The sequence below is a fragment of the Lissotriton helveticus genome, chromosome 7 (genome assembly GCF_964261635.1).
Source record: "Lissotriton helveticus chromosome 7, aLisHel1.1, whole genome shotgun sequence".
Taxonomy (NCBI): Eukaryota; Metazoa; Chordata; class Amphibia; order Caudata; family Salamandridae; genus Lissotriton; species Lissotriton helveticus.
In genome coordinates this window covers 141,947,987-141,974,480 of record NC_136068.1, presented here as the reverse complement: position 1 = coordinate 141,974,480, position 26,494 = coordinate 141,947,987, and the positions used below count along the sequence as shown (strand labels likewise).

Below are 26,494 nucleotides of genomic sequence, written 5' to 3'. Positions count from 1 at the left end.
TCTTTCCGACCGTATTAGGAGCCTAATAGCAATTGTTTGTGAGTTTAATAAAAAACCAATGTATAATTTTCTAAAAATGAAAAAGAGGCCAGTCGACATGCAAAATAATACTACAGGGTCTGCACTGTACATGGACTCTTCTACACTGTAGGTGTCTCCCACAAATGTGCTTTGGTAGATCCTGTTTCAAATGAGGAAATCTAATCGAGGAGGGACACGTAGGTGAGAAAATTATGTAGAAAGAGCTCTCTGTTTTAGTAAGATCTCAGGCTAGTAAAGACTTTTGATGGCTGGTTTCAGCATTACAATCTGTGAGGGCTATTCATGCAGATGTTTGAGGCTTTGTATATTTACATTGGAGGTATATTGCTAAAAAATAGATTTTGGGCCTCATTTTCATCATGTACTAGTGTATATTGTATTTGTTTTCTGGATTCTCCTTTGTGGCTACCAGGCTTTGCATGCTTACTTTTAAAATGTCAAGGCTGCTGTTGGTCTGCTGCTTTCACTGGGAATTGCAACAAAATGGAGCAGTTTAATTTGAAATGGTTTATTTTGGAAACACTGCGGGACACTTTGTTTGGCGGGTTTTCCTTTCACGTGAACGATTTCCACAGTATACATATTCTAAAGAGGTTTGTTCAAGGGCCACTTCCTGCAAGGACCTTCATTACACCGATGGGCCTCATGGTCTTATGTATTTAGGTTTGCGTTGCAGAAGGTGGAACATGAGGCAGGCTCAGGGATTCACTTGAACCAGGCAACTTCAAGAGGTGAGCATTCTAGATTTCGCTGCCGGGTGCCACTCCACTGCTTAAGAGATGTCTCTTTCCCTTGTTCTACCAGCTAATTTTGGTAAACGGGTCTTCCTACTATAAATATGATGCTTTTCTGTGCGAAATAAGGCAGCAATGCTGTTGTAGCTTACCTGAGAATATAACCCCTTATATATTTTTCCACCTATGCAATTCTTTGAAGGCTTTCCTGAGTAGAAGGAAATAGTTCTCCCACATAATAGAGATAATTTTAGCTGTCATGCAGGCAGTCCTGTTCCCTGAGTCTTGGGTCTCTGTTGCCTTACAGGCACCAGTAAGGACAAATGGCACTGTCTCCTTGACTCTTTTCACTTCTCTGAAGATGTATGGCATATGTATCCTAAATGTCCAGCAGTTATGGCTCAATGAGTTACGTGCTTACGATTGAGATCCGTGTCATGTGCAGGTCACAAATTGAAATTACTTAGAAAGAGCCGTCGAATGGATGCCTCTTAAAATTGCAGGACTTTACAAATACATAAACATACCACATTCAGTATGCTGGAATTCTTTGCAATGAACACCCGATTCTGTGCTGTTGTAGTGCTTCCTACAGAAACACGAGGCCTTTTGTTGTGTCTGTGGTTTGTTTTTCCCCTTTCTTTTACTATTCTCTTGAGGGTCAAATAACTTCAGGCCCTCTTAGCCATCAGACACAGTCTTGTTTGCTTTTTTAACCCCTTTGGCCACACCAGCTACGTTCGCCTTTTGTGGAGAGATTGGTGTTGAACCCCCCTAACATTAGAACAGTCTCCTTATGAAAATAATACCCATTAATGGCCTCTGTGGGGGAGAGTCTGGCCCTCCACTTTTTCTTCATGGATTAAGTGATCAAAATCACTTCCAAATAGGTTAGGCCTTGTTAACTATTTCTTGTTCATCTATGGACCATAAATGAGATTGAAGCCTTTCTACTGACCACTATACTGTGCGCCACCAGGAGTAAGATTCACTAAGTTCAAGTACTCATATTTTTGAATTTTGTCTTCAGTCACTGCTGTTGACTTTATTTAGTGCTTCCCTGGGGATATGATGTTGCACAAGCTAGATGCTAGAAGAACTTTGAAGCTCTGCTCTAACAATTAACATCCTTTAAGACAATCCAGTTAACTATTTGTGGCTTTCGGTCAAAATTGCACTAGGAACTTATGGCTCCGTGCATTTTTCAAGGGGTTGTTGCAGGGCTTTCTTTGCCTTCTCTTTTAGTATTAATAAGAAGCCTGATCTCTTAGGTCATGTGCTTTCTTTTTCATAGCCAGAGCAGGTATGGCTTCTGGAAATGAGCAACGCTATTACTTGGCTTCTGTGTATGGGTTCACAAAACACCAAAGTGCTTGATCCCAATGTGTTTAGAAATGTTCTTGGTATTTTTATCCAATCTCAACTCCAACCAATCCACCATTAAGATATTTGCTCAAGACACTAGGACCAAATGCATCAATAGAAGCAGGGAAAATGAAAAATTCACTCATACTTGTAATAGTCCAAGTTCTGTTGTCTGTGCACATTCCCCTTTCAACCTGTCCTTTCCCTCCTTAGTGGCTTCATATTTGCATGTGTTCTGCTTGATGTAAATGGAGGTTTTGGGAACCGGCTATATTTATTATGGGTAGGATTCTGATCCTATTCCAGGAATTTAAAATGTGGTGAACAAGCTTTTGTTCCTCTATAGAGAAGCATTCAGGAAGGCTATGGTAATATTGATCTAACATTGCAGGTAAGTGTCATATATTTTACACCTGTGCTGTTTCCGGGTACTAGGTGAGACTACAGAAGGCCTGAAATTGATGAATGTGTGCACATACTTATTCCTCACTTGCATATCAATTTCTTCCATTTTATTTACTTAACACATGACCAGTTAATTCACATCTAATCTATGAAAATGCTTTTTGCTTTATTGTTTTACATATTTACTCTAGGTTTACCTTAGTTGTAGGCCATAGCTTAACCAATCTAACTTTGTTAGGAAGCTCCAAAGTCTAGTTTATACCCATATATCCTCTAAAAGGTTTTGTATGATCTTGTATGATCTGTGTCCTCTGTTTGGGAACAATCAGTGGTGAATCATTAGGATGGCAATAGTTTGTAAGTTTGAAACCCTTTGGGTTGTTATGCATCTATGCATGTGTTTGTGTGTTAGCACAGCCTTTGATGGAGTGGGCATGGCTAATGGTGCTTTTTGTGAGAAGATTCCCTAGTTTGAAGTAACTGTTTCTTTATTTCAGATGATTCCTCCTCAGAGAGCTGCAGTGGGAATGGATTTTCCACATTAAACCCCTCCACCTCAAGCAGCACTCAGGGAGACAGTGCTTTCCCTGAGATGAATGGGAATGGAACAGCTGTCCCACTGGATTTCACAACCTCGTCCGAGGACCAACCTATCAACCTCAGCGATAAACTCCAAAATGCTCATGGGATGCCCTCTTTTCAGTCTGACACATGTAGCGCAGACGTACTTAGGAGCCGGGTGAAATATGCTGTGAAGGCGACATCAGAGGTATGGTCAAGAAGGATGAGCCACACTGTGATCATGGGACGAGGCGGGAAGGAGGGGGGGGTGTAAATAAGACTCTAAATAGCTAAAACATTTGAACACCATAAGTGATAGCTCAGTCCTACGGCAGTATTTATGATAGGCTTATGTTTTGGAAATAGCAGGAATGAGTAAATAAAGCTGGAGTAAGCATGGTAGCTTACCCGATTGCTGGAAGCAATCGTACCTAATAACACTCCTTCTGTTAAGTTTTGCTATATAGGCTTGCTCTATATGGTGCCCTCATTCTCAATCAGGACTAATGTACCTTAACTTTGAAGGGCATTTTGACTGTAATCATGAATCTCTATTTGTATTTCTATGGTTTCGTTTATAGAAAGGTACCCATATACTATTAGTGTACCTTTGTTATTAAGGACCTTGTTTAGATATTTGCAGTAATGTAAAATAGAACAGTTCCTGTTTGATGCAGTCAGTGTGTCACTGATGTTGTTTGCCACCAGTAGAATTACCACTGTCATTATTACCACCTTCATACTACAACATAGCTGCAGGAACTCTAGCAGTGGCGAATTTATCACATTTTCTGGGAAACCATGGATTTTATATTATCACTCATCTCCTAAATCAGGTCCTTATAGTGTTAAAGCTGAGTGTAACTGTTCCCTGAAGCATGTTTCAGTACTGGGATCAAGTATAGCATTTACCTCAATATAAGGATGGAGGTTTCAATAGCAGATGAATAAGAAACTAGTGGGGGCTGAACTGTAATGTAGCTCTTGGAAAGAGGATAGATGTATTCAAAGCACTAAAAGAAACATTCAGCATTGCAGTCATCATGGGAAAATACGTGAGCTGTAGGTTGACCACTGGTTGGTGTTTAACAGCGGTTCTTACACATGATGGAGTTGGGTTTCAACCTATACTTTGGGAATTAGTTGTGTCAAAGCCTGGGTACCGCAAGGAAGTGACAGACAGCATAGTGTTGAAAAGAATTAGGCTGTACTCTGGTTGTTGGGAAGTGGTTAAGTATAACTCCAGCACCATCAGGGCCGTAAGGATTTAGAGGAGCCTAGATTGGAAGCAGGTTAGCATAGTAAATGCATTGGTTAGTTACAAGGTTTTTTGCAAGCCATTTGGTAGGTGCTAAAGCAGCAGATGGAATTATGAGGAATTAAGTGATGGCTTTAGGAAAGAGTGGAGCAAAAGGCCTGACAGATGAATGGTATTTGAAAATATCCACTGGTAGCCAATACATTTGAGGAAACTGAGCAACAGTTTAGAAAATGGAAGAAGCTGCGTGGCAGTCTCAGACACTGAAAGGAAATAATTTTGTGAAAGCAATATATAATACATTGATTTGTTCCACCTCCTTCTATTTACTCTGTGCCTCACATATCCAACATTTACATATTTTTCCTCGTCTTCTGTTCTTGGCCTTTCCCTTCCTGTGGTTCTCCAGTCGCCTCCTTACAGCTCGGGTAGTTATGACTCCATTAAGACGGAGATGAGCGGTTGTCCAGAGGACCTGACTATGGGTAGAGTTCCCCTTGTTGATGATGATGATGATGACCATGATGACCATGACGATAATGATAAAATCAACGATACCGAGGGATTAGACCCTGAGCGTCTCAAGGCCTTCAATGTAAGAAACCTGACAAAATTAAGCTCTTCCATTATTTCAAACTTTTAAGATGCAAATGCTTAGCTTGGATCTTTGATTTCAGATGTTTGTGCGGCTCTTTGTGGATGAGAATTTGGATCGCATGGTCCCAATATCTAAACAGCCAAAGGAGAAGATCCAAGCTATAATTGAGTCATGCAGCCGTCAGTTCCCCGAGTTCCAAGAACGAGCACGGAAACGAATTCGCACTTACCTCAAATCCTGCCGGCGCATGAAGAAGAGTGGCATGGAGATGGTAAGATGTTCACTAACTATGTCCATATGCAACACTCCCACCTCCCCAAAGAGACTAGCGTAGAGATGGCAAGACCCTCCCCAAATTCCGGACACACAGACTTACACCACCCATTTCTCCTCATTGAACCTTCAGACACACACAACATTTCCATCTCCCCAGGAAGAAGAACAGCATCGAGATGTTAAACTTCTCAACGGTCCTCCAGACACGCACATAACGCAACACACCTACCTACGCACGAAGAGGAGCTTCAACTGCATGGTAAGATTCTGATTGAACTTTCAGACACAAATAGTATATCCATCTCCCGAGATTGGAGAGTGCTCTTTAGGTATTTTGAAACAACCAGTGAGTGTCTGGCATCCCACATTCTCATACTGTCTCTAGCAGCCATGTTGCATTCTTTTATTGCACATACTTTCTGAGACTTTAGCCCTTACACATTACAAGAATTAAAAGATTTTTGATCAGAGGACGTTTTTAGTAAAATAATTTTATTTCACCTATCTCAGACTCACCTGACTGGAACTTTCAGGAGATACCACCATCTACAGATTTGATTCCTAAAGGCCTACACTCTCCGAAATAGTTTTCACTTCATTTTATGATGCAGTGCCACTTGTCCCAAAAGGGCACATTTTGTACAGACGTCAAGCCTTTTCATTGACACAAATCAGAATGCTGTCATTTGTACAGCCTTCGGCATACTTGTTCATGACTTAAAATTAGCATGAGAAAGTGGTCAAAGTAAAATGTGGTTCGCTGAACTTATCACATCTTTCAAAAGTGTCATCAAACCTCCCTGTAACCTCCTCAGAGTACAATTTCAATGTTATGCTGATGACACAGAGTTGTTCATGGAACTCTATAAAGCTCTCAACGTTTAATGACCCATCTAACTCATTTGTCCAAGTTGCCTCTGCAACCCCAGGTTGTATACGTCACCTGTTTGATTGGCTACTATCTAAGCCCATTGCAGAATCTAAGCCCTTCCTGGTTCAAACCTGCTTGACTATCATCGGGAATTATCAGTGTTCAGTTGGATTACTGCCTTGCAGACAGAGGACTCCACAAAGCTGATAACTCAGTTTCAAGGCTGCAATATGCTATTGCCAGAGTGGTGGTAGGAGCAAAAAACTGTAGATTTACCTAGGGAGTCTCAATACAACTTCAGTCACTGCTGTTTAATGCCACCAACCAGTTTAATAGTTATTTCCCTTATTCATGAAAGTCTCATTAGGAAATCCTGTTTAGCCACAGAAACAATTGAGCATCATCATTTAAGTTTAAGGTGTCCAAATTCAATTCGAGTTCTTTTACAGGAAAACATTTTCAATTTAAGGATGCCATAGCCTGTGACCTACTCCTACTTGCACTCAGAACTGAAAGCAATCTGAGGACCTTTGCAAAAAGGTTGAGCACCTGACTGTTCTTTTCTTCTCACATATCATCAAATACTCTTTCTTTTTGATACTCAGACTTCACAAACTGAAGGGATTTAGCGCATTATAAATAAATGTAGAAATGTACAGAAATACATATATGACAACTGACTGTCCACTTCTTGCCACCAGTGACAAAATGCCCACCTTTGTCTTTCAGTGCTTCTTCTCTTAACTCACTGTTTGGGTGGGATACAGTTTCTCTCCCTCCATCTCCATTGCCTCCACTCCTGTCATGGCTAAGGTGTCATCATTGCTTAAGTCTCATTTGCATCATTGAATAACACCACCACACTATCAACAGCTCAACCATTGACGAAGTGCAGCTCGTCAGTAGTTGCAATGTTAAAAAATATCATAATTATTGAAAAGATGTCAAGTGCCACAGACGTCTTTGTCGTCGAGTGGGTCTTTATCAGTAAAAGGAGCCCTAACATAGCTAGGGACTTGGACACTGATGATGAGTTGATCAGTGTTTTCTGACCTGCGCAGGGGTCTGAATTCCAAGTATAGTATTTGTCACACTCAGTAATTATTGGATGTGTTAAATACCTAAACCATCATTAGATGTTGTTAAATTTCGGCAGATGAACCCTTCAGGAAGAAATAATGGGGGAAAACAGTATGCTATTTACCGGAGCATATTTTGGTGTGGTAAGTACCAAACTCCACCTGCCATTTCCCCAAACCTCACAATATGTGCTATTTATTGCACTCAATAAATTCCAAACCCCAAGAAGTTGAGTTTTATCGGATACAATAAATAGTACCTACTTCTCCAAGAAGCTCATAATTGAGATTTTCTGGACAGTGTTAAAGAAAGCCTGGATTCTATGAAAGACGTGGAGGCGAGCATTATGTTCTCAAATCTTTACTAATCAGCAGCAGCAAAGACAAATCAACTAATTTCTTTAAAAAAACAACAGTTCCCTTGAACCTGTAGTAAACACAAGCAAGCTGCACCAAAACACAAACTGTCAATAAGGGTCCCTTATCCACTGCAATGCTCCATGCCAGGAGTTCCATATTATTTAGAAAATCTCTATTTCATACAAGATGCAGAAACTCCTATTATGCTTTTGAAAGCTTGTTTATCACATTCACTGCAACCCCTTCTATTGGTTTGAAATCTAATTCTTTAAAGATTGTGGCTTTTCATGGCCTTTTAGATATGGAGTGAAACAACACAGCGCAAGTCGCTATTTTGCCTCACACTGCGTCAGGGAGGCGTACCATGGGCGTTGCGATGGCTATTCCCATGCAGCACCCATAGGGGGTGACACACCCCAGCTGTACAAAATGGTGTAAATCTGTGAATGTGTTAAAACCGTGCGCCTCACCAGGGGTGGCGTACCGAGAACAAACAATATTATTTCTCCTTGCTTTTTCCTCTTTCCATATGTGCTGTTTTTGTGCAGAAAGATGCCCCTTCCTGCACAAAAAACAATCATGCCAACAACACAGACGCCCTTGCACCATGCAAGGATAATTGTCCACTGGTGCTCACTGAATTGACAGGAATACACTGTATCTTGTAAATAAGGTGCATTCCCGGCCCTTTGAATTGCCTTAGGCCAGCACAGCATAATGACTTGTGGCACTGCCCTACTCCAAACTCCAATTCCTTGTAAATAAGCACCTATGTCTCTTGGCCCATGCATTCAAAATATACTAACCCAAATCTTATGCATCCAAACTTTTACAGTCAACCTCTTTTATTCTCCACTAAACACACCTTACCAAGTGGGTAAGGCCACTGCCTCATGAGGCGGCTTCATTGCAGTGAGTAACTCTCCTTCCTGTGGGTCTCAGATCCTTAGATCCCATTTCATACTCTTTGAGGCATCACATCTTGTAAAGCTTGGGTTGCACAGGAATAGCCAGATAAGATACCAACCTGGAATGCTTTTTGTCCTCCTTGATATCACAAATGTCATTGTATTATAAATACTCATTAAGGAAACTGGACAAAAAAGCTCTGCAGCAATGGATCTTTCATAGCTTCAAATGCTTGAATTATTCCCCAGCATCTAGGTGGTAACGTTTGGTAGTCAGTTTTAACATGGCAGTTTTTCAGTACAGCAGTTGACATTGAAAACATATGAGTAAACAGCCATAGAGCCCAGTTAGTCACCACCTCGTTCCAGCCCTTCTCAGAGGCTCCAAACGCCAGATGTGTTACCTTCTGGTATCATGCAACATTACAATTCTCTGCGCTCTGCTAGGCTACTCTTCAGCTAAACACACAAGCTGATCTCTTCATTTCATGTGAGCAGATCATGTTCGTCCCTTGAAGTACAAGGTGCTGAGGTACACTGTTCATTTTAATTACTGGAAAAAGGCTGAACCCTCACATTTAAGGAGTCCGTTTAAGCCATGTGAGACTGGTGGGGCCAAAAAGGTATATTTTGAGGACCCTTACACATATTTTTTTTTTGTCTGCATAAATCTGACCATAACCCAAAAGATTGCAGCACATGTGCGACCTTTAGTACCAAAAGCCTAAAGGAAAGAGAGGGAAGGCTGGTGAATTGTTCGACAAAAGTGCTTTGAAATCTAAAAAACGCATATTGGAAACATCTGCATCAAGATTCAGATTGCGGGGCTACCTCAGAATCCTGTGTGACAATAAATAAGAGGCCCTCTGCTCCTGCTGTGAAAAGACAGACTTCCGGTCATAGTAGGGTCGCCCTTCAACCTCTAGAGGCGCATAGCCGAAGAAGAAGTGGGGCATAAGGTCTGCACCTCCACCATCCACGGGTAACCAACAGACCCAATTGCCAATGAATCTGTCGACAAATTACATCAACATCAAACCAGTTCAGAAATCAGATTAAGCATTCCTAAGCAATCCGAAAATGGGAATAAACTCTGCGTCCCACGTAAGGGATCACCTCAACCCCCACTCACTGCATCCAGCCTCAAGATCCACAGTGAATCAAGCATATAGCCTCAATAGCAACTAAAGCATGTGCACCTTTTTACGGGGACTCATGCTCCCCCGAGGACCCTTGTGCCTACACCCCTGCCTTTGGTCTGCCAGATTTTATTTCAGAGGTGCCCACATATTTCTGGATGTGAGATAGTAGGCATAAATACATCACACTTTGATGTTATTAAGCAAACTGTCCTTTGGCAATAAATTGAAAAGCCATTAAATAGTGGTTAGATCATGCTTCTGCAAGCATCACTTTTTGGAATTTCGACAGATAAACAATATCTGGCTGTTATTCTTGAACACTTTTACACGTAGGCCCTTTCCTTTCCATCTTACCACCGGCTGACGAACGAGAAGAATAAGGTGTTATATTTGGGTGTTCACATGTGCTTTTATGGTCTATATTGGCCGAATGAAGAGCTATTGACTTGACTTGAGGTGTTCAATTTTCAAATAACCTCTACTAATTCACAATCATATTCCAATCAACTTTTCCCACAACGATAAGGCGTTTTCCATTCTTATTCACATGGAAGAGGAAACCAAAGATTAATTTGTGGGCAGATCTCAGTTAAGGGAGTGCCATGAGGGCTGGAATTGAGGAAGCAAGTGTTAACAAACATTTTAGATGGTGACAGGAATATTCTAGCAAGGGTGCTTTCAGTGAACCCTATGCTGGAAAATCATTGCTGATGATGAATTACCTATTATTGCCCTCTTTCACCCTTTCTAATCTCTTTTGTGATCGAGATTAGAAACCCAAATGTTTGTGTTTTGTCCCAGTAGTCTCTAGTTTAAGTCCACAATTATGCATTGTGAGTTTCAAAGTGAATAAATGATCATAATTTAAAGAAAATGCTCCACTTTTCCTTATAACTGTTCTCAGGCAATCTTTTTGTAAGAGATCACAATATGAAAGTTCAATCTAAATCTGAATTTCCCACTGAAACATTAGCTTCTCATGAGATTTCTTCCTTTGAGAGTGTCTGAACTTTCTCCACAGGCAAGGCCGACACCCCCTCACCTGACATCTGCCATGGCTGAGAATATTCTCGCTGCAGCCTGTGAAAGCGAGACCCGAAAAGCAGCAAAACGAATGAGGCTGGAAATATATCAAAGCTCACAGGTAAAGGGCACACTATTTCTTTCAATGATATGTCAACTGTTGGAAGGGAAATAGGAGATGAATGTGAAATGGCATCCTCACCAGGGAGAAATACGAGACTCTGCTCTTTAAGGGCTGGGAGTTTAAAGGTTGAGAGGAACACTACTGTCTGTAAAGGAGTGACTACTGAGGCTGCTAAGGCTATTAAATGTAGGCATCAGCTAGGAGTAGCCAGGCGGGGGGATTGTGGAGCACCTCCTACCCTTGGCTTCCCTTTTGATTCCCCTGTCTCTAACTGTTACTACCCCTGGTCTTGGGTTTTAAAGGTAGAAAGAGGAACCGAAAGTGAGCAGGCTTTTTAAAGGCCTGTTTAGTTTATGTAGTTGCCACTCCTTTTCCTTCCCCTGTACACTCATCAGCAATTAGCTGGCAGTTAAGGGTTAGTGGTGACTTAGGTGGTCAACCATGTGGTATCTGAGTGTCATACGGTATGTAATGCCACTTCTTTTTTCTACCCCTGTAATTTTGATGAATTGACATCTAGACTGTTATGTTGTATGCTGTTTGTTAATTCTGAAGTATGAGGAAGGGGGGAAGTAGTGGTATCGTTTGAACTGAACATAACAACTTAGCACTGTTCTGGATGGGGTAAGAACCCCTTCTAATCAGGAAGTAGAAATGAAAGCTGTTGCTTTTCTAAGTGCACATTACTAGCAATGGGATAGTATCAGTAAGCCCCCCTGTTCTGTTACTTACTATGCAGGTATAAGACTTGCTATAATTGTAGAAAGAATGATACTTCTGAATTGCGAGTAGACGTAAGCACGGCTAACTACGCAAGTGGGACGTGTGATGTAGGAGTAACCAACGCTATTATGGGGAGAGTAGCACTTGTACTATAAAACCAACCAGAGGGAGCACTACTTACTTTAGGCAACAGGTACTTCTAAAGGAAAAATCCACCTTGGTATTGTTATGAGGAGAGTGAGACATCTTATTTGGGGGTTGGTGTAAGCCTTGCTATCTAATGAAAGATTTGGTGGTACAAGCTGCATTTGAAGATATGGAAATAACAGCATTCACTATTATGATGGTGCAGTTGGTACTTTTGGTTTTGAATTAGCAGTAAGAGCTGATAACACATGAGCAGTGTTTCTAATGTACGAGTGAGCACTACTATTCTTGGATGTAGGTGTAAGTATTGGTCTTGTTATGGGGCAATTGATATTTCTGATATAGGTATGATCCCTGCTCTCGTTCTGAAGTGAGTGGTACTTATGATGTAGAAATGAGGACTAACGTAAAGTAGGTGCTATTTCTGATATAGTTGTGGGCACTGCTATTGTTACAATACAAGTAATACTTCTGATATAGAGGTGAGCTATGTTGTTGTTAAGGTATGAGTCATACATCTTCTCATGTAGGAGTGAGAGCTGCTGTAAATTAGGGTGAAGTGGTACCTCTGATATAGAAGTGAGCACTGCTGTCTTGGGATGTGCTGTTGTTGTAGAACGTGTCACTTGGGATGCAGTTGTATGCACTGTTGTTGTGGGATGTGTGGTACTCATGATGTAGGCATGTGTGCTGATGTTGTGGATAGAGTTGTACATCTGATGTTATTAGGTGTAAATTAAGCTCTCTTTTAGTAAATGGTACTTGTTCTTTTGACATCTGACTAGGCATTACCAACATATGCGAGTGGCACTTCTGATGTGACCTGGAGAAAATAATACATTATGAAGTAAGATTAAGCTTTGCCAGCAACTTCTAGTGTAGGTGTAGGCAAAAGCAGTGGAATTATTATGCAAATCGAGCATCTAATATGAGAGTAACAGAGGGCACTGTTGAGTGTGCAAATCTGAATAGACCTACAGAGCACTGCAGATTTAATCTGATAGAGACGTCTAGCCACAGATTCCTTACCACAGAATTATCTCTAGGCATCAGACTGGATCTGAAATCTTTTAGTGAGCAGCACCATTGCTCTCCGTTAGGTGGCATTGTTCAGCTCCGCGTGGCGTCGTCAGAGTTGTCTGCACCAGATTTGACGTGCGCGGTGCCTACATAGGTGCCACATCAGGGCACTGACGTCAATAATTTTCTTTCCATGCCAGTAAGTGCAGATCCGTAGAGAGCTACCCCCAGTCAATTTTTGCCTGACATTTTTTTTACATTTGTTGAAGTCTTTTTTAAGAAATCCTCTCCTGGTGTGGCAGGGATGTCCACTAGGAAGGCCGGTTTTAAGCCCTCCGCCTCCTTTCATTTACAGATGCCAAGGACAGACCTGCACCTTGTTAGCCTCTGGTTCCTGGAGCGGGAACACGGCACGAAGGCCTGCGCCGATTGCCGCACCATGCACCCTAAGGTCTTGAGGGTGCAGTCCCTCAAGCTTCTTGCCACTAGATGTCACAACAGTCTTGATCCCGGTCCAGAGGAAGGTCCCAGAATCGGTCGCAGAGCCCAAGATCCTTCTCGCACTCAAAGTTGTTTTGGCGTTCAGGTAAGTACCAAAAAGAAGAATAAGAAGTCAAAGAGGTCTCCGACTTCGCCCCACCTGCCACATTCTTTAGATGAGACAAGGGAGCGTTGTCTTTCAAGGCCTGGCTCCGTGGTTGAGCCTGTGCCTGGGTCAGCACCATGCCTCCTTGAGTTTCTTGGAACCGGTGCGACCCCCACCTAACTTTGAGAGTATTAAGAGGCCATGGAGCTCATATGTCGGTGGCCCATCCCCGCAGGTGCGCCTTCGGGCCCCCTGGGTTAGGGAGGGGCCCAAACTGGTTCTCTCCCAGCGGGTCTGCTCCAGGCACCAGTTGGGTCCCTTGGATCCACAGATTAATCCGGACCGGCTACAGGTCATACCAACTAGACCTTCCCTAGCACCGTTCCCCATGCCGATGCTCCCAGCATTGCTGGCGTCCTCCAGCGGTACCACCCCCATTCTAATTCCCGACTGTGACACAGTGCCATTCCTTCCAGGCCAGAGCCTATTCCTATGGGTTAGGACTTGGAGAGGATTGAGAGAGGTTGCTGGACCCTAAAGAACACCATCCCCTATACCCCACTATGGACTGGTGTGAGGACTTGGAGGCCAGTGAACTGGACACTTCCCTAGCTACTGGCATTCATTTTCCTCCTATTGTGGGTATGGAGGAGGGAGCTCCATTAGCTATGGTCGTGAGAAGGAGACCGAGGGCCTAGGTCTTAGCCTACCCTTAGGGACAGTCAAGACTAATGCCTTGACAGAAGTGCTTCAGCCGGGAGTGACCCCCTCAAAACCGCTTCTCCCATTTAATGAAGCCCTCACAAACGTCCTACGTAGGGCTTGTCCAATCCCAGCACAGGGACGCCTATGAACAGGACAATTGCCCGCCCCATGGGACCCCCAGTTCCTCATGCAACACCTTACCCTGGAGAGCTTATTCCTCAAAGCCTCTACTTCCCGTGTAAATCCTGGCGCGTTCCCTACCGCCCCAAGTGTAGGGAATCCAAGAGGCTGGACATCTGAGGCAAGAAAATGTTTTGTTCCACCAGCATGGTCCTCTGGTCCGTGAACACTTCGTGCCTTTGGGCCATTACTCCCATGCGCTATGGGATTCGGTTGTGTAGGTGCTGCACATGGTTCCGGCGGAGGCCCAGGCCATACTTTCCCAAGCTGTTGCTGATGGGAGAGCAGAGCTCTCTAGGCAGAGCGATTTCATTGGCAGTGGCCTTATGGTGCCACACCTGGCTGAGAACAGCTGGCTTTTCTGGCAATGTCCAATCATCTCGTATGGACATGCCGTTTGATGGCTTTCATTTCTTCGTTAACAAGGTAGACTCAGCGCTGGAGCGCTTCAAGGACAGCAGGGCTACGGCAAGGTCCTTGGGGCTTTCCATGGCCCCATGCCACCCCAGTCCACCTTTCACTCCTTTTGTGGCCACAGAAGGGGCTTCTAGCCGTGACTTTACCCACCCAGCCACCACAGCGCACAAGCTTCCCAGCCTCTGCATGGCCAAGGACGCAGACCCCGTAAGTCGGTGCAGCCAGAGGTCAGGCGAGTCCACCACGCCCCCAGCAGTCACAGTCTCCAAACCCCTTTGGTGTGCCCTATTCCCATCAAGGACACCCATTCGGAGGCAGGATACACCATCACCTGCCCCACTGGAGGTCTATAACATGAGACCACTGGGTTTTTCAATATGTCCCTCAGGCTCCTTACCATCAAGTCTCCCTTCCTGGTGACAGTAACATCTGCCCGAAGGGCCTCTGAGCTTCATTCTTTGTCATCCAAGTCTCCTTACCTGAACATCTACCCAGACAAGCTGGTTCTTCGTACTAGAGCTTCCTTCCTGCCGAAAGTTGTCACTCCTTTCCACGTAGGCCAGTCCATCACCCTGCCTACCTTTAACACTCTGTCTTTGTCATTCAATCCTTCTTACCTGAACATCTACACAGACAAGCTGGTTCTTCATAAGAGAGCTTCCTTTCTCCCGAAAGTTGTCACTCTTTTCCATGTAGGCCTGTTCATCACCCTGCCTACCTTTTATGCTCACCCACATCCCTCTTAAGGAAGAGGAGCGACTTCACCAACTGGACCCAAAAAGAGCGTTGTCATACTACCTTGACTGCACAAGAGAGTTCCGGGTGGATGACCAGCTCTTCATAGGGTATGTCGGAGCAAAGAAGGGAAAGACCATAAAGAAGCGGACCATCTCCCGATGGATCGTGCTCTGCATTAAGACCTGCTGCGCATTTGCCAAGAAGCGACCCCCTGAGGCTTTGCGCGCTCATTCCACCAGAGCTATGGCTGCAGCCACGGCATCAGCATGTGGAGGTCAGGGTCCTGGATATCTGCTTGGCAGCAACGTGGGCTTCTCTACATGCGTTCACAAAGCATTACTGCCTGGACAGTCAGGTCTGTTGGGATGGGCACTTCGTCCTGCAGGAATTATTAGTAGGAAATTATTTTGCTGACACTCCTCCAGCGAGGTATCGCTTGGGTATCTGTACTAAGGTAAGGAATTTGCAGCTAGAAGTCTTACCTTGTATAACACCTTATCTGGTAGAGACTCTATCTAGCCGCAGATTCCATACTGACCCACCCTTTCTCCCCGCTCTGCGAATAAATTGCTAGGGATAGGACTTTCCCCTTTCATGGTCCTAGTTTTCCACACAAGTGGTCAGTGTTCTTCGTGGCTCTGCTCTTGGAGCAGAAAGTCCCGAAAAGAAACTGTTGTCTGCATGCTGCGGTGGCTCCTATATAGGCACCGCATATGTCATTTCCGGCATGAACAAACAACGTCACCTACCAGCATGCTGGGGTACTCCTCACAAAAAGTTTCGGGATCCAGTCTGATGTCTGGAGATAATTCTAAGGTAAAGAATCTGCAGCTATAGAGAGTCTCTACCAGATAAGGTGTTGCTGAAGTTAAGTAGCTTGTTCGTCGGTTTCAGAAGACGGTTGCCTTGAGAAATACTCAGCTGGACACATGATTTTCAGTGCATTCATTTCTTTCTCTGCCTGGGTGGGAAAGTGAGAGTGAATTCAAGCACAAGAGGAGGCTGGACATTTTTGCTTGTTCCTAAATTGATGTTTCTCCCTTATTGAACTAACAGTCTTTCACTTTCCAAAATCTCCTGCACCAACTGGTGTAGAGAAGGTGTTGGCAGAAGCAGAAGTTGGATGAGTCTTGTACGGCTGGTACTGCAGCTGAAGGTGCCCACAACAAGAGCTCTACTCCTTGACATGTCCGAAGGAGTGCCAATGTTTTGACCTAATGGTGCTGTGATTCAGTAGCAGTATGCCCAGAAGGAACAATTATATCTCACTCTCAATGTGCAATAACAGCTTTAGATTTTGGTCCCAAAGGGAGCATAAGACTCAACTGAACGGAACGATGGAGTATCCTTAGCCAGAGAGTATTTGTTCCCCAAAGAACACCTGAGGTATCCAGTGACTCATTCCTGGACCTTGACAACTGTATGACGCTTTGACAAAATGTCATGTACCAGTGGAAATATTTTCTATTATTGAACTTCATCTGGGGTTTTTCACACCCTTGCTTATGGAGTGACCTCTAGACTGTAAGGTGCCAGGTTGGTGTATCTCATTGCCCCTGTGCCAGAGATGGTGCTCAGGATTGTACTCGGATACTGAGCTCCCATAGTAGAAGTTTGACTTCTCTTCCTTGTGACGAAATCCAGTGTCGCCTGCAATGCTGGTCAAAGTTTCCTAGTTTTATTTATTTGGCGTGTTATGAGTATCTAGCATAAATATTGTCCTTGTGCAAAAATCGGTAGTTCGCAGTGTTTTTGTTACAAGGTTTGTTTTTTGATTGTTTGTTCATGACAAAAAACGTAGCTGACACTCAAAGTTCAAAACCTGACAGATGTAAATGTTGCACGCTTGATACAAGTGCTGCATCTCTCCTCTGCAACAAATACATTCAGCAGAATTAGCCAAACATATGCCAGTTGCCTCAAAAAGTACTCAATTGCATAAGCTTAGTTAATGGAATACATCTGTGAACTACAGGAGTTCTGCACGAGATTACTGTAGCTTAATACAAACTACGCCCAGCCTTGATTGCCAATAGCTTCCAGAGGATCGACTTTAACATAGTAGCATTCAGAGCACATATGCGAATTCATTCACCGTTCCCCAAATAAATCACAAAGCTTATGCAGGTCAGATCATGCAAATGGGTGGGGAAGGGACTAACATGGCTTAAACCCGGCACATTGTGACATAAGCTACATTCGCTGAAAGAGAACAAAAAGTCAGAATAACAATTTAGAGAAAAGGAGTAGTGTGCCCCTGCACAGAAAGTTTTTATTTATTTTATTTTTATTTATTGAGTTTTGTACAGCGCAAATTTGACCTGAAGGCATCAAAGCGCTTCACAGAGTTAAAACAGTAGAAGTTACATAAGTTACAAATGTAGTAAATAAAATGCATAGACAAAATTAATAAGAGAAGTGTACCATAAACAGTTGAGTCTATGGACAATAATGTGAGCTAGGCCCGAAGGCATCAAAGCACTTCGCATAAATAGCACAGCAGCAAATTATACAAGATACGTATTGGGTAAATAAAAATATAAAGTAACAGTATATAACAGAAGTATAGGAACAACAGTAGGATATGCTGACAAAACTAATCAGAGGTAGCTGAATACAACATACAGAAGGATATGAGGGCGACATAGTTCTGAGGTAGCTATGAAAGGGTGTTGCGGATGTGGGGGAGACTAGAGGCAAAGTTTTTCCCCTAGGTAGTGATGCTCAGATTTATTTGAAGAATGTGGGAGAGAAGCATCAATGTCCCACCCCTAGATTAGTGTCCACTGGGCTAACCTAACCTGGCAAATGTAAGAGTAGTACTAACTGAAATCTCAGTGGACCACGTCTACTGGTGTAAGGTTAATTCCATGTGAGGACTGGCCTGATCACGTCACCATGGTGGTATTGTGCTAGTGGGACCTCTTGATGGAAGAGAGGCTACCACTTCCATTCTTAACCACAGATGTTACCTCTATTGAGAGAATAGGTATAGAACACGTTATCCTTTTTGGCAGAACTGGCAACGGTACTGCCCCAAGGTGTGAAGTAGCCCCTGCTGTCGAGTCTGATGCTGCTGTTCTGAGAAATGGGATGTTTTAAGGGGCACTAGTACAATAGTGATATATACTGGCTGTAGAGGTCCTTGACACTGGGATAAAGCAATCTTTTTCTATTTGTGGTGCCCACAGCTCCCCCATCAGTCTTACTAAGGACATGTGGGTGCACATCTGTAGAAGTAATCATATGTTCATGGCATGTGTCTCTTTAGATGCACTTGTACTGCATACTCCTACCATCTAGTGCTGGGCTTTGGGGACACCTCTGCAGAAGTAACCATATTTTCTTTGATGCAGGATGATGCCATCACGCTGGACAAACCACTCCCCCGTGACCCTGCAGCTCTTACTCACTCCTTCCCATTGCCAGCATCGTCTTACACCCAGGATCCAGTCTACATCAATGGTAGCTTGAACTACAGTTATCGTGGCTATGGGTCTCTGGGAGGCGCCCTGCCGGCTCCTGCCACACTCCAAACAGGAAACCACAGTAATGGTAAGAAACAAAGCAAGCGGCATTTGTTTGACATACTATGTATCAGAGCAATACTTCATAAGCGTGGAACCTAGTCTATCACTTACTCCAGCACAGTGACACACCTTACATTGTGAAGGAAACGTGTCCACTATTACCTCACACCTCCCAGGTAAAAAGTGTGCATGCAGTTCATCTACACAATGTGTGAGCAAACCGCCCAACACTGCACATGTCACTGTTCATGGTGAAAGCATCTTTCACTGTCATTCTCCAAATGGTCATCAGCCTCTTCAGGATTGCATCAAAGTTCAGTGTAAAAGACATATTTTGTAGGAAAATGTGGACATTGCATGTTTTTTTATGCTCTTTGTTTTTCTCTGTTGAGTTTACAAATTCTTTTCATTTGAGTTTTTTCTTTTTTGCCTTTTCACGCTATCCAGCATGCCTAGTTTTAATTCCGATTAGGAGCTTTAGGATATCAGTCCTAAGCAACTATTGAATTCTAATTTTAATTCACACAAGAGCTCGTACAAAACATTTCATCACCTGTATGACAATATATCGGGAACAAAAATATCATAGAACAAATGTATTGCATCCAAAATATCAATAAAAATACTGAGGTTAAACACGAATATCATCAAAATATATATGTGGGCAGCAATGTGCGCTTAAGAATGGCTTTTTTTAATATTTAAAATCACCTTTTCATTGTCAACAGGGTGATTTTGTCTTGTCAATGCCAAAGATCTGAAACCATGTCTTTACTACAACTGTAGTGGATGGCACAATAGATGCTGCAGTCCACATGTGGCATTTAACTTTCATATACCATGGGTGTATTTAAGCATCCTATACTATTGCCTTATAGGAAAGTTAAATGTGCCTATCAGGTTTCAAGATAATTGTGACTTGTTTTAGTGGTCTGAGCTCATGCACTGGGCACTGAATAGCAGTGTCCTAGGGTTAGAGTTCCAGATTACCAGTTGGTTAGAGCCCCAAAAAATGAAAAGCTGGGTGTGACCACCCAAAAAGGGGTCACTTCGCAAAAACAACTATATTTAAAAAAATAAACACTTTAAAAATGTATTCTTCATTGAAGTATCTTGCTTGCAGTCAGAAATGTACGAGGAATATCGAATACTATAAATCCCTCTGTAGGTAGCTATTGATGAGTTCTGTGTGACAGTAATTGATGAAATGTGTATACACTACCTCCTGTAAACCACAGATTGTTATTCTTATTTCCCAGTAAGTTCTTTAGTGCATTTCAAATGTACTGCAGTTGGACAGCATTTGGAAAGCTTACAATTCTAAATACAGAAGCCTCAGGGTGGGCGGTTCCGTCTACTCCTTGACTCCAACCTCATCTTGTCAATCTCGCTCATCAATCTCGCTCTTCTAAGTGCTATAGAATATTCTACAGGTCTCCTCTAAAGAACATTTTACAGCAAGTTCTCTTAAAGACTTTGGGCCAGATGTCCAAAGAGTAGGAATAGTGATTTTATCCTAATAACTATTTGGAAATTGCTATTCCTTATGTATGAAACTTTTCGTTTCATACTTGCGATTCCTAGTGGGTTGCAAATCGACCTACCTCATGAGTATTCATGAGGTAGGTTGCAGTTTGCGGCCCATTAGGAATGCCTGTCATCACAGGGATGGTGGCTTGCTGAGGTCAGCAGACCTCCATGTCTTTGATTTCCTTTAAATAAAGGTTATTTTTTGTTGTTAAAATGCAACCTGTTTTCCTTAAAGAAAATTTAGATGCGGTTTGACAATAAAAATTAAGTGATTTGTTTTTATTTTTTTAGAGCAGACAGTGGTCCATGGGCTTTTCCAACATTCACAAAGGAGAAGTAGTCCCATGGGAACCCTTCCAATTTGCGAATGCGTTACCACCAATGTTGAGTTGGTGGTAAAATATCAAGGTTTTGCGCAAAACTTGGATACATAACCCTGGATTATTTGGAAACGAAGCCCTAAACAAGCCCCTTCCAAATACAGATTTCTACACCTAAACTGCGATTCTGGAGAATCATAGTTTGGATGTTTGTACATGTGGAAAAACATTTTTGCCGTCGCAATCGGGCCGATTTTTTTAATTGGGCCGTTTGCCATGGCAAAAATGTTTCATACATATGTCCTTAGGAGCCAAATTTCAAGTTAGCCAGTTTAGGGGATGCCATACATCTATCAAAAGTTGCAAATATCCTTTCTACTCTAGTTAGAGTTCATAGGGCCATAATTTGCTCTAAATAACGTGAACGGGGCATCAGCCATTTTTTGGCTGAAGCCTCACATCCGCCACACTCTAAATAAGATCCACAGGGGGTGCACAAACACTGCAGTAAATCGACAATGCTCTTACCTCACTAAACTTGTGGTTCTGTCGCACTGTTTAGAGTTGTGGGAAGCCCTTTAAGTATGTGAGCAGACCATTTTCACCTGAACATCTAGTTTGCCACTTGTCAGTGGCCCCCAGTTCCAGCTTGTTCCAGCCTGATCCAGTTGCTGTCTTTTGACCAAGTAAAACCGCCACTGACCCATTTTTCCCTCCTGGGTTTTTCCCGCTCACTGTTCTTACCGCCAACATAAGCCCCACCCACCCCAGGACCTACTTAATGGAGGCCGCAGCGCAACCATGCTCAGTGGCCATGCCAAAGGCAAGCTCGTCTGCACCCATCCTTGCCCAAGCCACGCCAGGAACCCTGACCCCACAACCATCCCGCGCAATGCCACAACCGCCACCAGAGCCAACAAACACCACCACTACTCCTCTCCCATCCTTCGCAACCTCAACAACACACTGGCAAACACGTCACTGCCGTGCGTCTCCCAGCACCACAGTTGGACCATTCTCCTGCACCCATTGCGATTTCACCTGCGACACCTCATACGCCGACACCACCACCCCCAAACAACCGCCGTATGCTACTAACGAGCTCCAACTGTCTGCCATACTCCTCAACGTCCGATCCCAGGGAAGCACTCCACCGAAATCTGGGACCTCCTCTACAGTAACACAGCGACCCCCTCTTCCTGACTGAAACATGGCTTAACCCAGCCTCCTACCGGGACATCACCGCTGTCACCCCACCCGCCTACAAAATCATACACCAGGACTGAACCCACAAACCAGGCAAGGGACTCACAATCATCTACAAAATCATGATTGACTGGACTACCTCCACGGACTCGGACACCAACCTCATGGAAGAGTTCCACTTCAAACTGCGAACAGACTACAATGCTGGGTGGAATTTTGCAACCAATCGCTGACTTCATTGCTTCACTCTCCATCAGATCAACCTACTACATCCTCCTCTTTACCTCAATTTCCACCTGGAAAACACCACAGACACTAACTACATGGCCCTCCTTGGCAGCCTCAGCAACCTCTGACTCACCCAGCTCATCCAACGGCCAACCCACACAGCAGACCACACCCTTGACCCTATCAACTACATCATGTATTTCATGATACCTGCCCACCAAACCACTCCACCAGAAAATCCCAAAGCACCATCAAAACTATGGGGCAAAATATCTGAAGAAAAAAACTGGATCAAGACCTCACAGGAACTCCCACCCCGGCACACCGCAACCTCGATATCAACACCAAGCACTTCAATAAATGAATCGCCAACTGGACTATGCCAACTGCACTGCTCCCACCAAAAACTAGACCTACAAAAGCAACAAACGATCCAGCTGATACATGAACGACCTCAGGACGCAAACAACTTGAGAGAAAATGGAGACTTGACAGAAACACCACCACAAGATTAACATACAAAGCCACTCTCGACCTCCACCACCAACATCTATGAGATGCAAAAAAAAGGCCCTAACTTTCATACTCTAATCCAGCTCCAACTACGGCAAGGAACTCTTTACCATCGCCAATGAGTTCTCCAGTCCAACAGTTGAAACTACATCATACCATCTCAAGCATTCTCCAAAGACAACATCTTCGAACAGAAGATTCCCAAGATATACAACACATTCGAACCACAGCATACCGATATGAACTCCCTTGATCAGAATGACACCTCCTTCATCGCCATTCAGCAGCTAAGAAACTGGAAGCGCCTTTTGAACAAAGAAATCACAGTTATGATGAATACCATCCACTCAGGAGCCCCCTCAGCACCATGCCCCCGGTTCATATACAACCTTGGAAGAACCATTGGTGATCCCACGCTCACCCCATTTATCAACACCTCCATAACCAGTGCCACGTTCCCGTCGTTCTGGAAAAATGCAAAAGTCAACACCATATTGAAGTAACCAACTGCGGATCCCAACACCCTCAGCAGCTACAGACCCACCTCGCCCCTATCCTTTCCAGCTAAAGTCATTGAGAAAGCCATCAATACCCAACTCGCAGACCACCTAGAAATCCATCAACTAGTAGACAGTTCTCAATCAGTCTTGAGCACTAACCGCAGCACAGAGACAGCCCTCATTGCGGCTACCAATGACATCAGAAGCATTCTCGACTGAGTAGTGGCCGCACTCTTTCTCCTCGACCTCTTTGTAACTTTCAATGCGTTGTCCCACAAGTCACTCATCAGAAAGCTTCAGCACTAGGCTATATGCGGACCAGCCCTTAAGTGAATATCTTCCTGCCTCATGGACAGAACTCAATGGTTTAGAATTCCTCCATACACCTCAGAACCCAAGAAATCATCTGCAGAGTCCCTAAAGGATCGTCGCTTAGCCCAACACTCTTCAACGTCTACATGACGCCCCTTGCCGGCATCATCAGAGCCCACAGCATCAACATAGTATCCCATGCTGACAACACACAGCTCACCTTCTCCCTTACCGACTCAAGCAGCACCGCCAAAGCAAACTTCCCCAACTGCATGAGCAACATCCCTGCTTAGAAAAAAACAACTGCCTCCTGCTCATCACAGATAAAACGGAAAGCCTAATCTTCGGCAACAGCCACACCCCCTGGAACGCCCCTTGGTCACCCTCCGAACATGGCCCCCACCCACCACTGCGGATCATACCAAGAACCCTGTGATCATCCTGATCACCAGCATTTCCATGAGCAGACAGATCAACACCATCTCCTCATCATGCTTCCACATCCTGCAGAAGTAGACTTGATTATGGAAACACCCTCTACGTCGGAATACCAGCCCATGTCCTACGCCTACTCCAAACCACCCAGAACACCGCGGCCACGTCTCTCCACACTTAACACATTGGGTGCTATGACGTTTCCCCTCCTGTGCTGAATAATATAAAAATCCATTGTTTATGACAAGGTCAGCTCGTCATAAGCACACGACCAGTGTACTGCATGACGAGCTGAGCTCGTCATGAGCATGGAAGGGGTTAAACAATCTCCACTGGCTTCCAGTCCAGGAAAGATGTAGGTTCAAAGTTTTATTCGCGATTTATATCTTGCAATGAGATCTAACATATACAAAATTACATTGATTAATACAATTTTAAAAGAGAACTACATTTAAAAAAAATGTTACAACACGTTCATTCATTCATTGGGCACTTTATCATCTCCATTGCAGCTTTAGCTATTGTAATAAAAAAATATTTTTAAAAAGTGGTTTTCAAAATCTCTGTTGGTAAATTTAAAAAATGGGACAGACAAATATAACACGTTCAATAGTCTGTAAATAATCTTACTGTAAAGTGCATATTCTCTTTTCCCAAGCTAAATTCTGTCATGCACCCGTCACGGTTTTTAGCAGTAAACATTTCAGCCTATATAGCATTATACACCTTCGCACCCTTTGTTCCAGGTTCCAATTCAAATACACTTGAGAGACTGTGGCTGACACAAATGAATAATACAATGGAAACAGGATTTCGCTCTACATATGTCTATTATCATTTTCCATGAAGCAATTTTTCATGGTATGCTTTCAATATTTGTTTAGGCGAACATAGCTCATATTCTGGATATCTAATCTAGTCAATGAAAACTGCTGAAGTGCATTTAAAATGTTAGTTAAAAATGATCCAGTCTTTATAGTAGGAATGAAACATCCAGAAGCAATAAGGCTCCTTAAAGACGTATCCTTGGCATGTAATATACTCATGCCATATAATATGAAAGTGCTCACCTATCCTAATTTTAGTCTTAGCTCTTGTATTGAAACCATAGTATTTAAAGTGCAAATAGGGCGAAGAATCTTCCCCTCCACCTTATGCATAAAGTGCCATTGGTTAATATTTATTGTCTCTATAGTGTATAAAAGAGTTGGTGAAATCTTCATTTTATATACTGGTAAGTGATGATTTAGTTGCCTGTGACCTGTTGCTCCATACAGTATCTTTAGTGCATTTCCAAGGGCATACACCTTATTTGATATATGTGCAATATGTTCACTGTCAGCCAAATTTGCCGACAAGATTTTACTACTTCTAAGCTAGAATTATTGTAAACCACTTATACTTCGTAATAATCCAACACCCTTTGGGCAAAACCTCATGACCTTGGTTTTATTTATATTAACCTTCAGTAACTTAGCATTTGAGTAAGATGACAAATTATCAAGACGTCCCTACAGGCCTTTAGGAGTGAGGTCTAGCAAGACAATATCGCCTACATAAAGGAGTATACCTAAAGAATAGAAGCCTAATTTTGGGGCATCACCTTATTCAACACATCGGGCAGATCCACCATATACAGTGAAAAAGGAAGGGGTGCCAATGAACATTCCTGTTTCAAGCCATTTCTGGTTGGGATTTTCAGAGCCATATCCTGCCTGCCTCCTAGCATAACATGACACCAGGTAGTGGTGTGAAGAGCAGTGATGAGTTTCAGGAGACCCTATGGCATTCCCATGGTACACAACTTTCTCCAAAGGGTCTGCCTCTACACAATTGAAAGCAGTTGAGAAATCAATTTAGGCCAACTAGACAGGCACCCTTCTCTGTTTATCATATTTCTCCAAAATAAGATGAATTACAGTTCTATTAATCAGACTCGAGTGCCCAGCTCTACACCCTGCCTGCTCCAATCTTATAATATTGTTTTCCTCCACCCATTCTAGTAGATTAGATAAGACATGTTTAGAAAGAAATATTTCCTGTGGCATCCAACAGGGTAATCTGCCTATAATTGCTATTTATGTTTAAATGGCCTTTTTTATGTACAGCAAGATAACACTACCCCTGCTTGAACTAGGGACCACCCCAGTATAATGACAGTAGTGGGAAACGCCACTAAGAGCCCGATTCCGATGCGGTTAGGAAAGCATTCCCACCTATGGCCCAATTACGATGCGGTTAGGAAGGCCTCCTAACGGCATTTGCTCCTTCCAAATTGTATCGGGAAAGTGTCTTCCCGACCGAGGGACAGATTACGATGCAGTTAGTAACATAAGCTCCCATAGAAGTCAATTGGAGTCCAACCAAATAGTATCTGGAAGCATCCGGATGCATCATACTCTGTCGATCGGACTATCCCGATCCGAGTCGGTCGGAAACCATTTCCAAACCGATTCGATCGGGAAGATTTCCTAACCACATCAGAATCGGGCCCTAAGTAGGAGGCCCATAGGTCCAGACCCAGCTTCATGATAGTGATAGGTAGTTGGTCAGGAATTCTTGTAACAGTATTCCTAGCAGCCTTAAGATAATGCAACACCTCCTGTCTAGAAGGAGGGGAAAAGGGAGAGCATCTCCTGACTGATACCTCATCTAGGT

General features: G+C 43.4%; 1 protein-coding gene across 5 annotated transcripts in view; it reads left to right on the top strand.

Annotated features, from left to right (window-relative positions):
• The window catches only part of NOL4L (nucleolar protein 4 like), a 412,363-nt gene that overhangs the window by 354,146 nt on the left and 31,723 nt on the right, over nucleotides 1-26,494 (top strand). For 4 of the 5 annotated variants that reach the window (XM_078651785.1, XM_078651789.1, XM_078651787.1 and 1 more), the window contains 5 exons: nucleotides 3,044-3,315; nucleotides 4,775-4,960; nucleotides 5,043-5,234; nucleotides 10,621-10,743; nucleotides 18,619-18,817. In XM_078651785.1, coding sequence (XP_078507911.1) covers nucleotides 3,044-3,315; nucleotides 4,775-4,960; nucleotides 5,043-5,234; nucleotides 10,621-10,743; nucleotides 18,619-18,817 — 972 coding nt within the window. Of the gene's footprint in view, nucleotides 1-3,043; nucleotides 3,316-4,774; nucleotides 4,961-5,042; nucleotides 5,235-5,396; nucleotides 5,499-10,620; nucleotides 10,744-18,618; nucleotides 18,818-26,494 lie in introns of all 5 variants that reach the window. The other variant, XM_078651786.1, reaches the window with a different exon arrangement.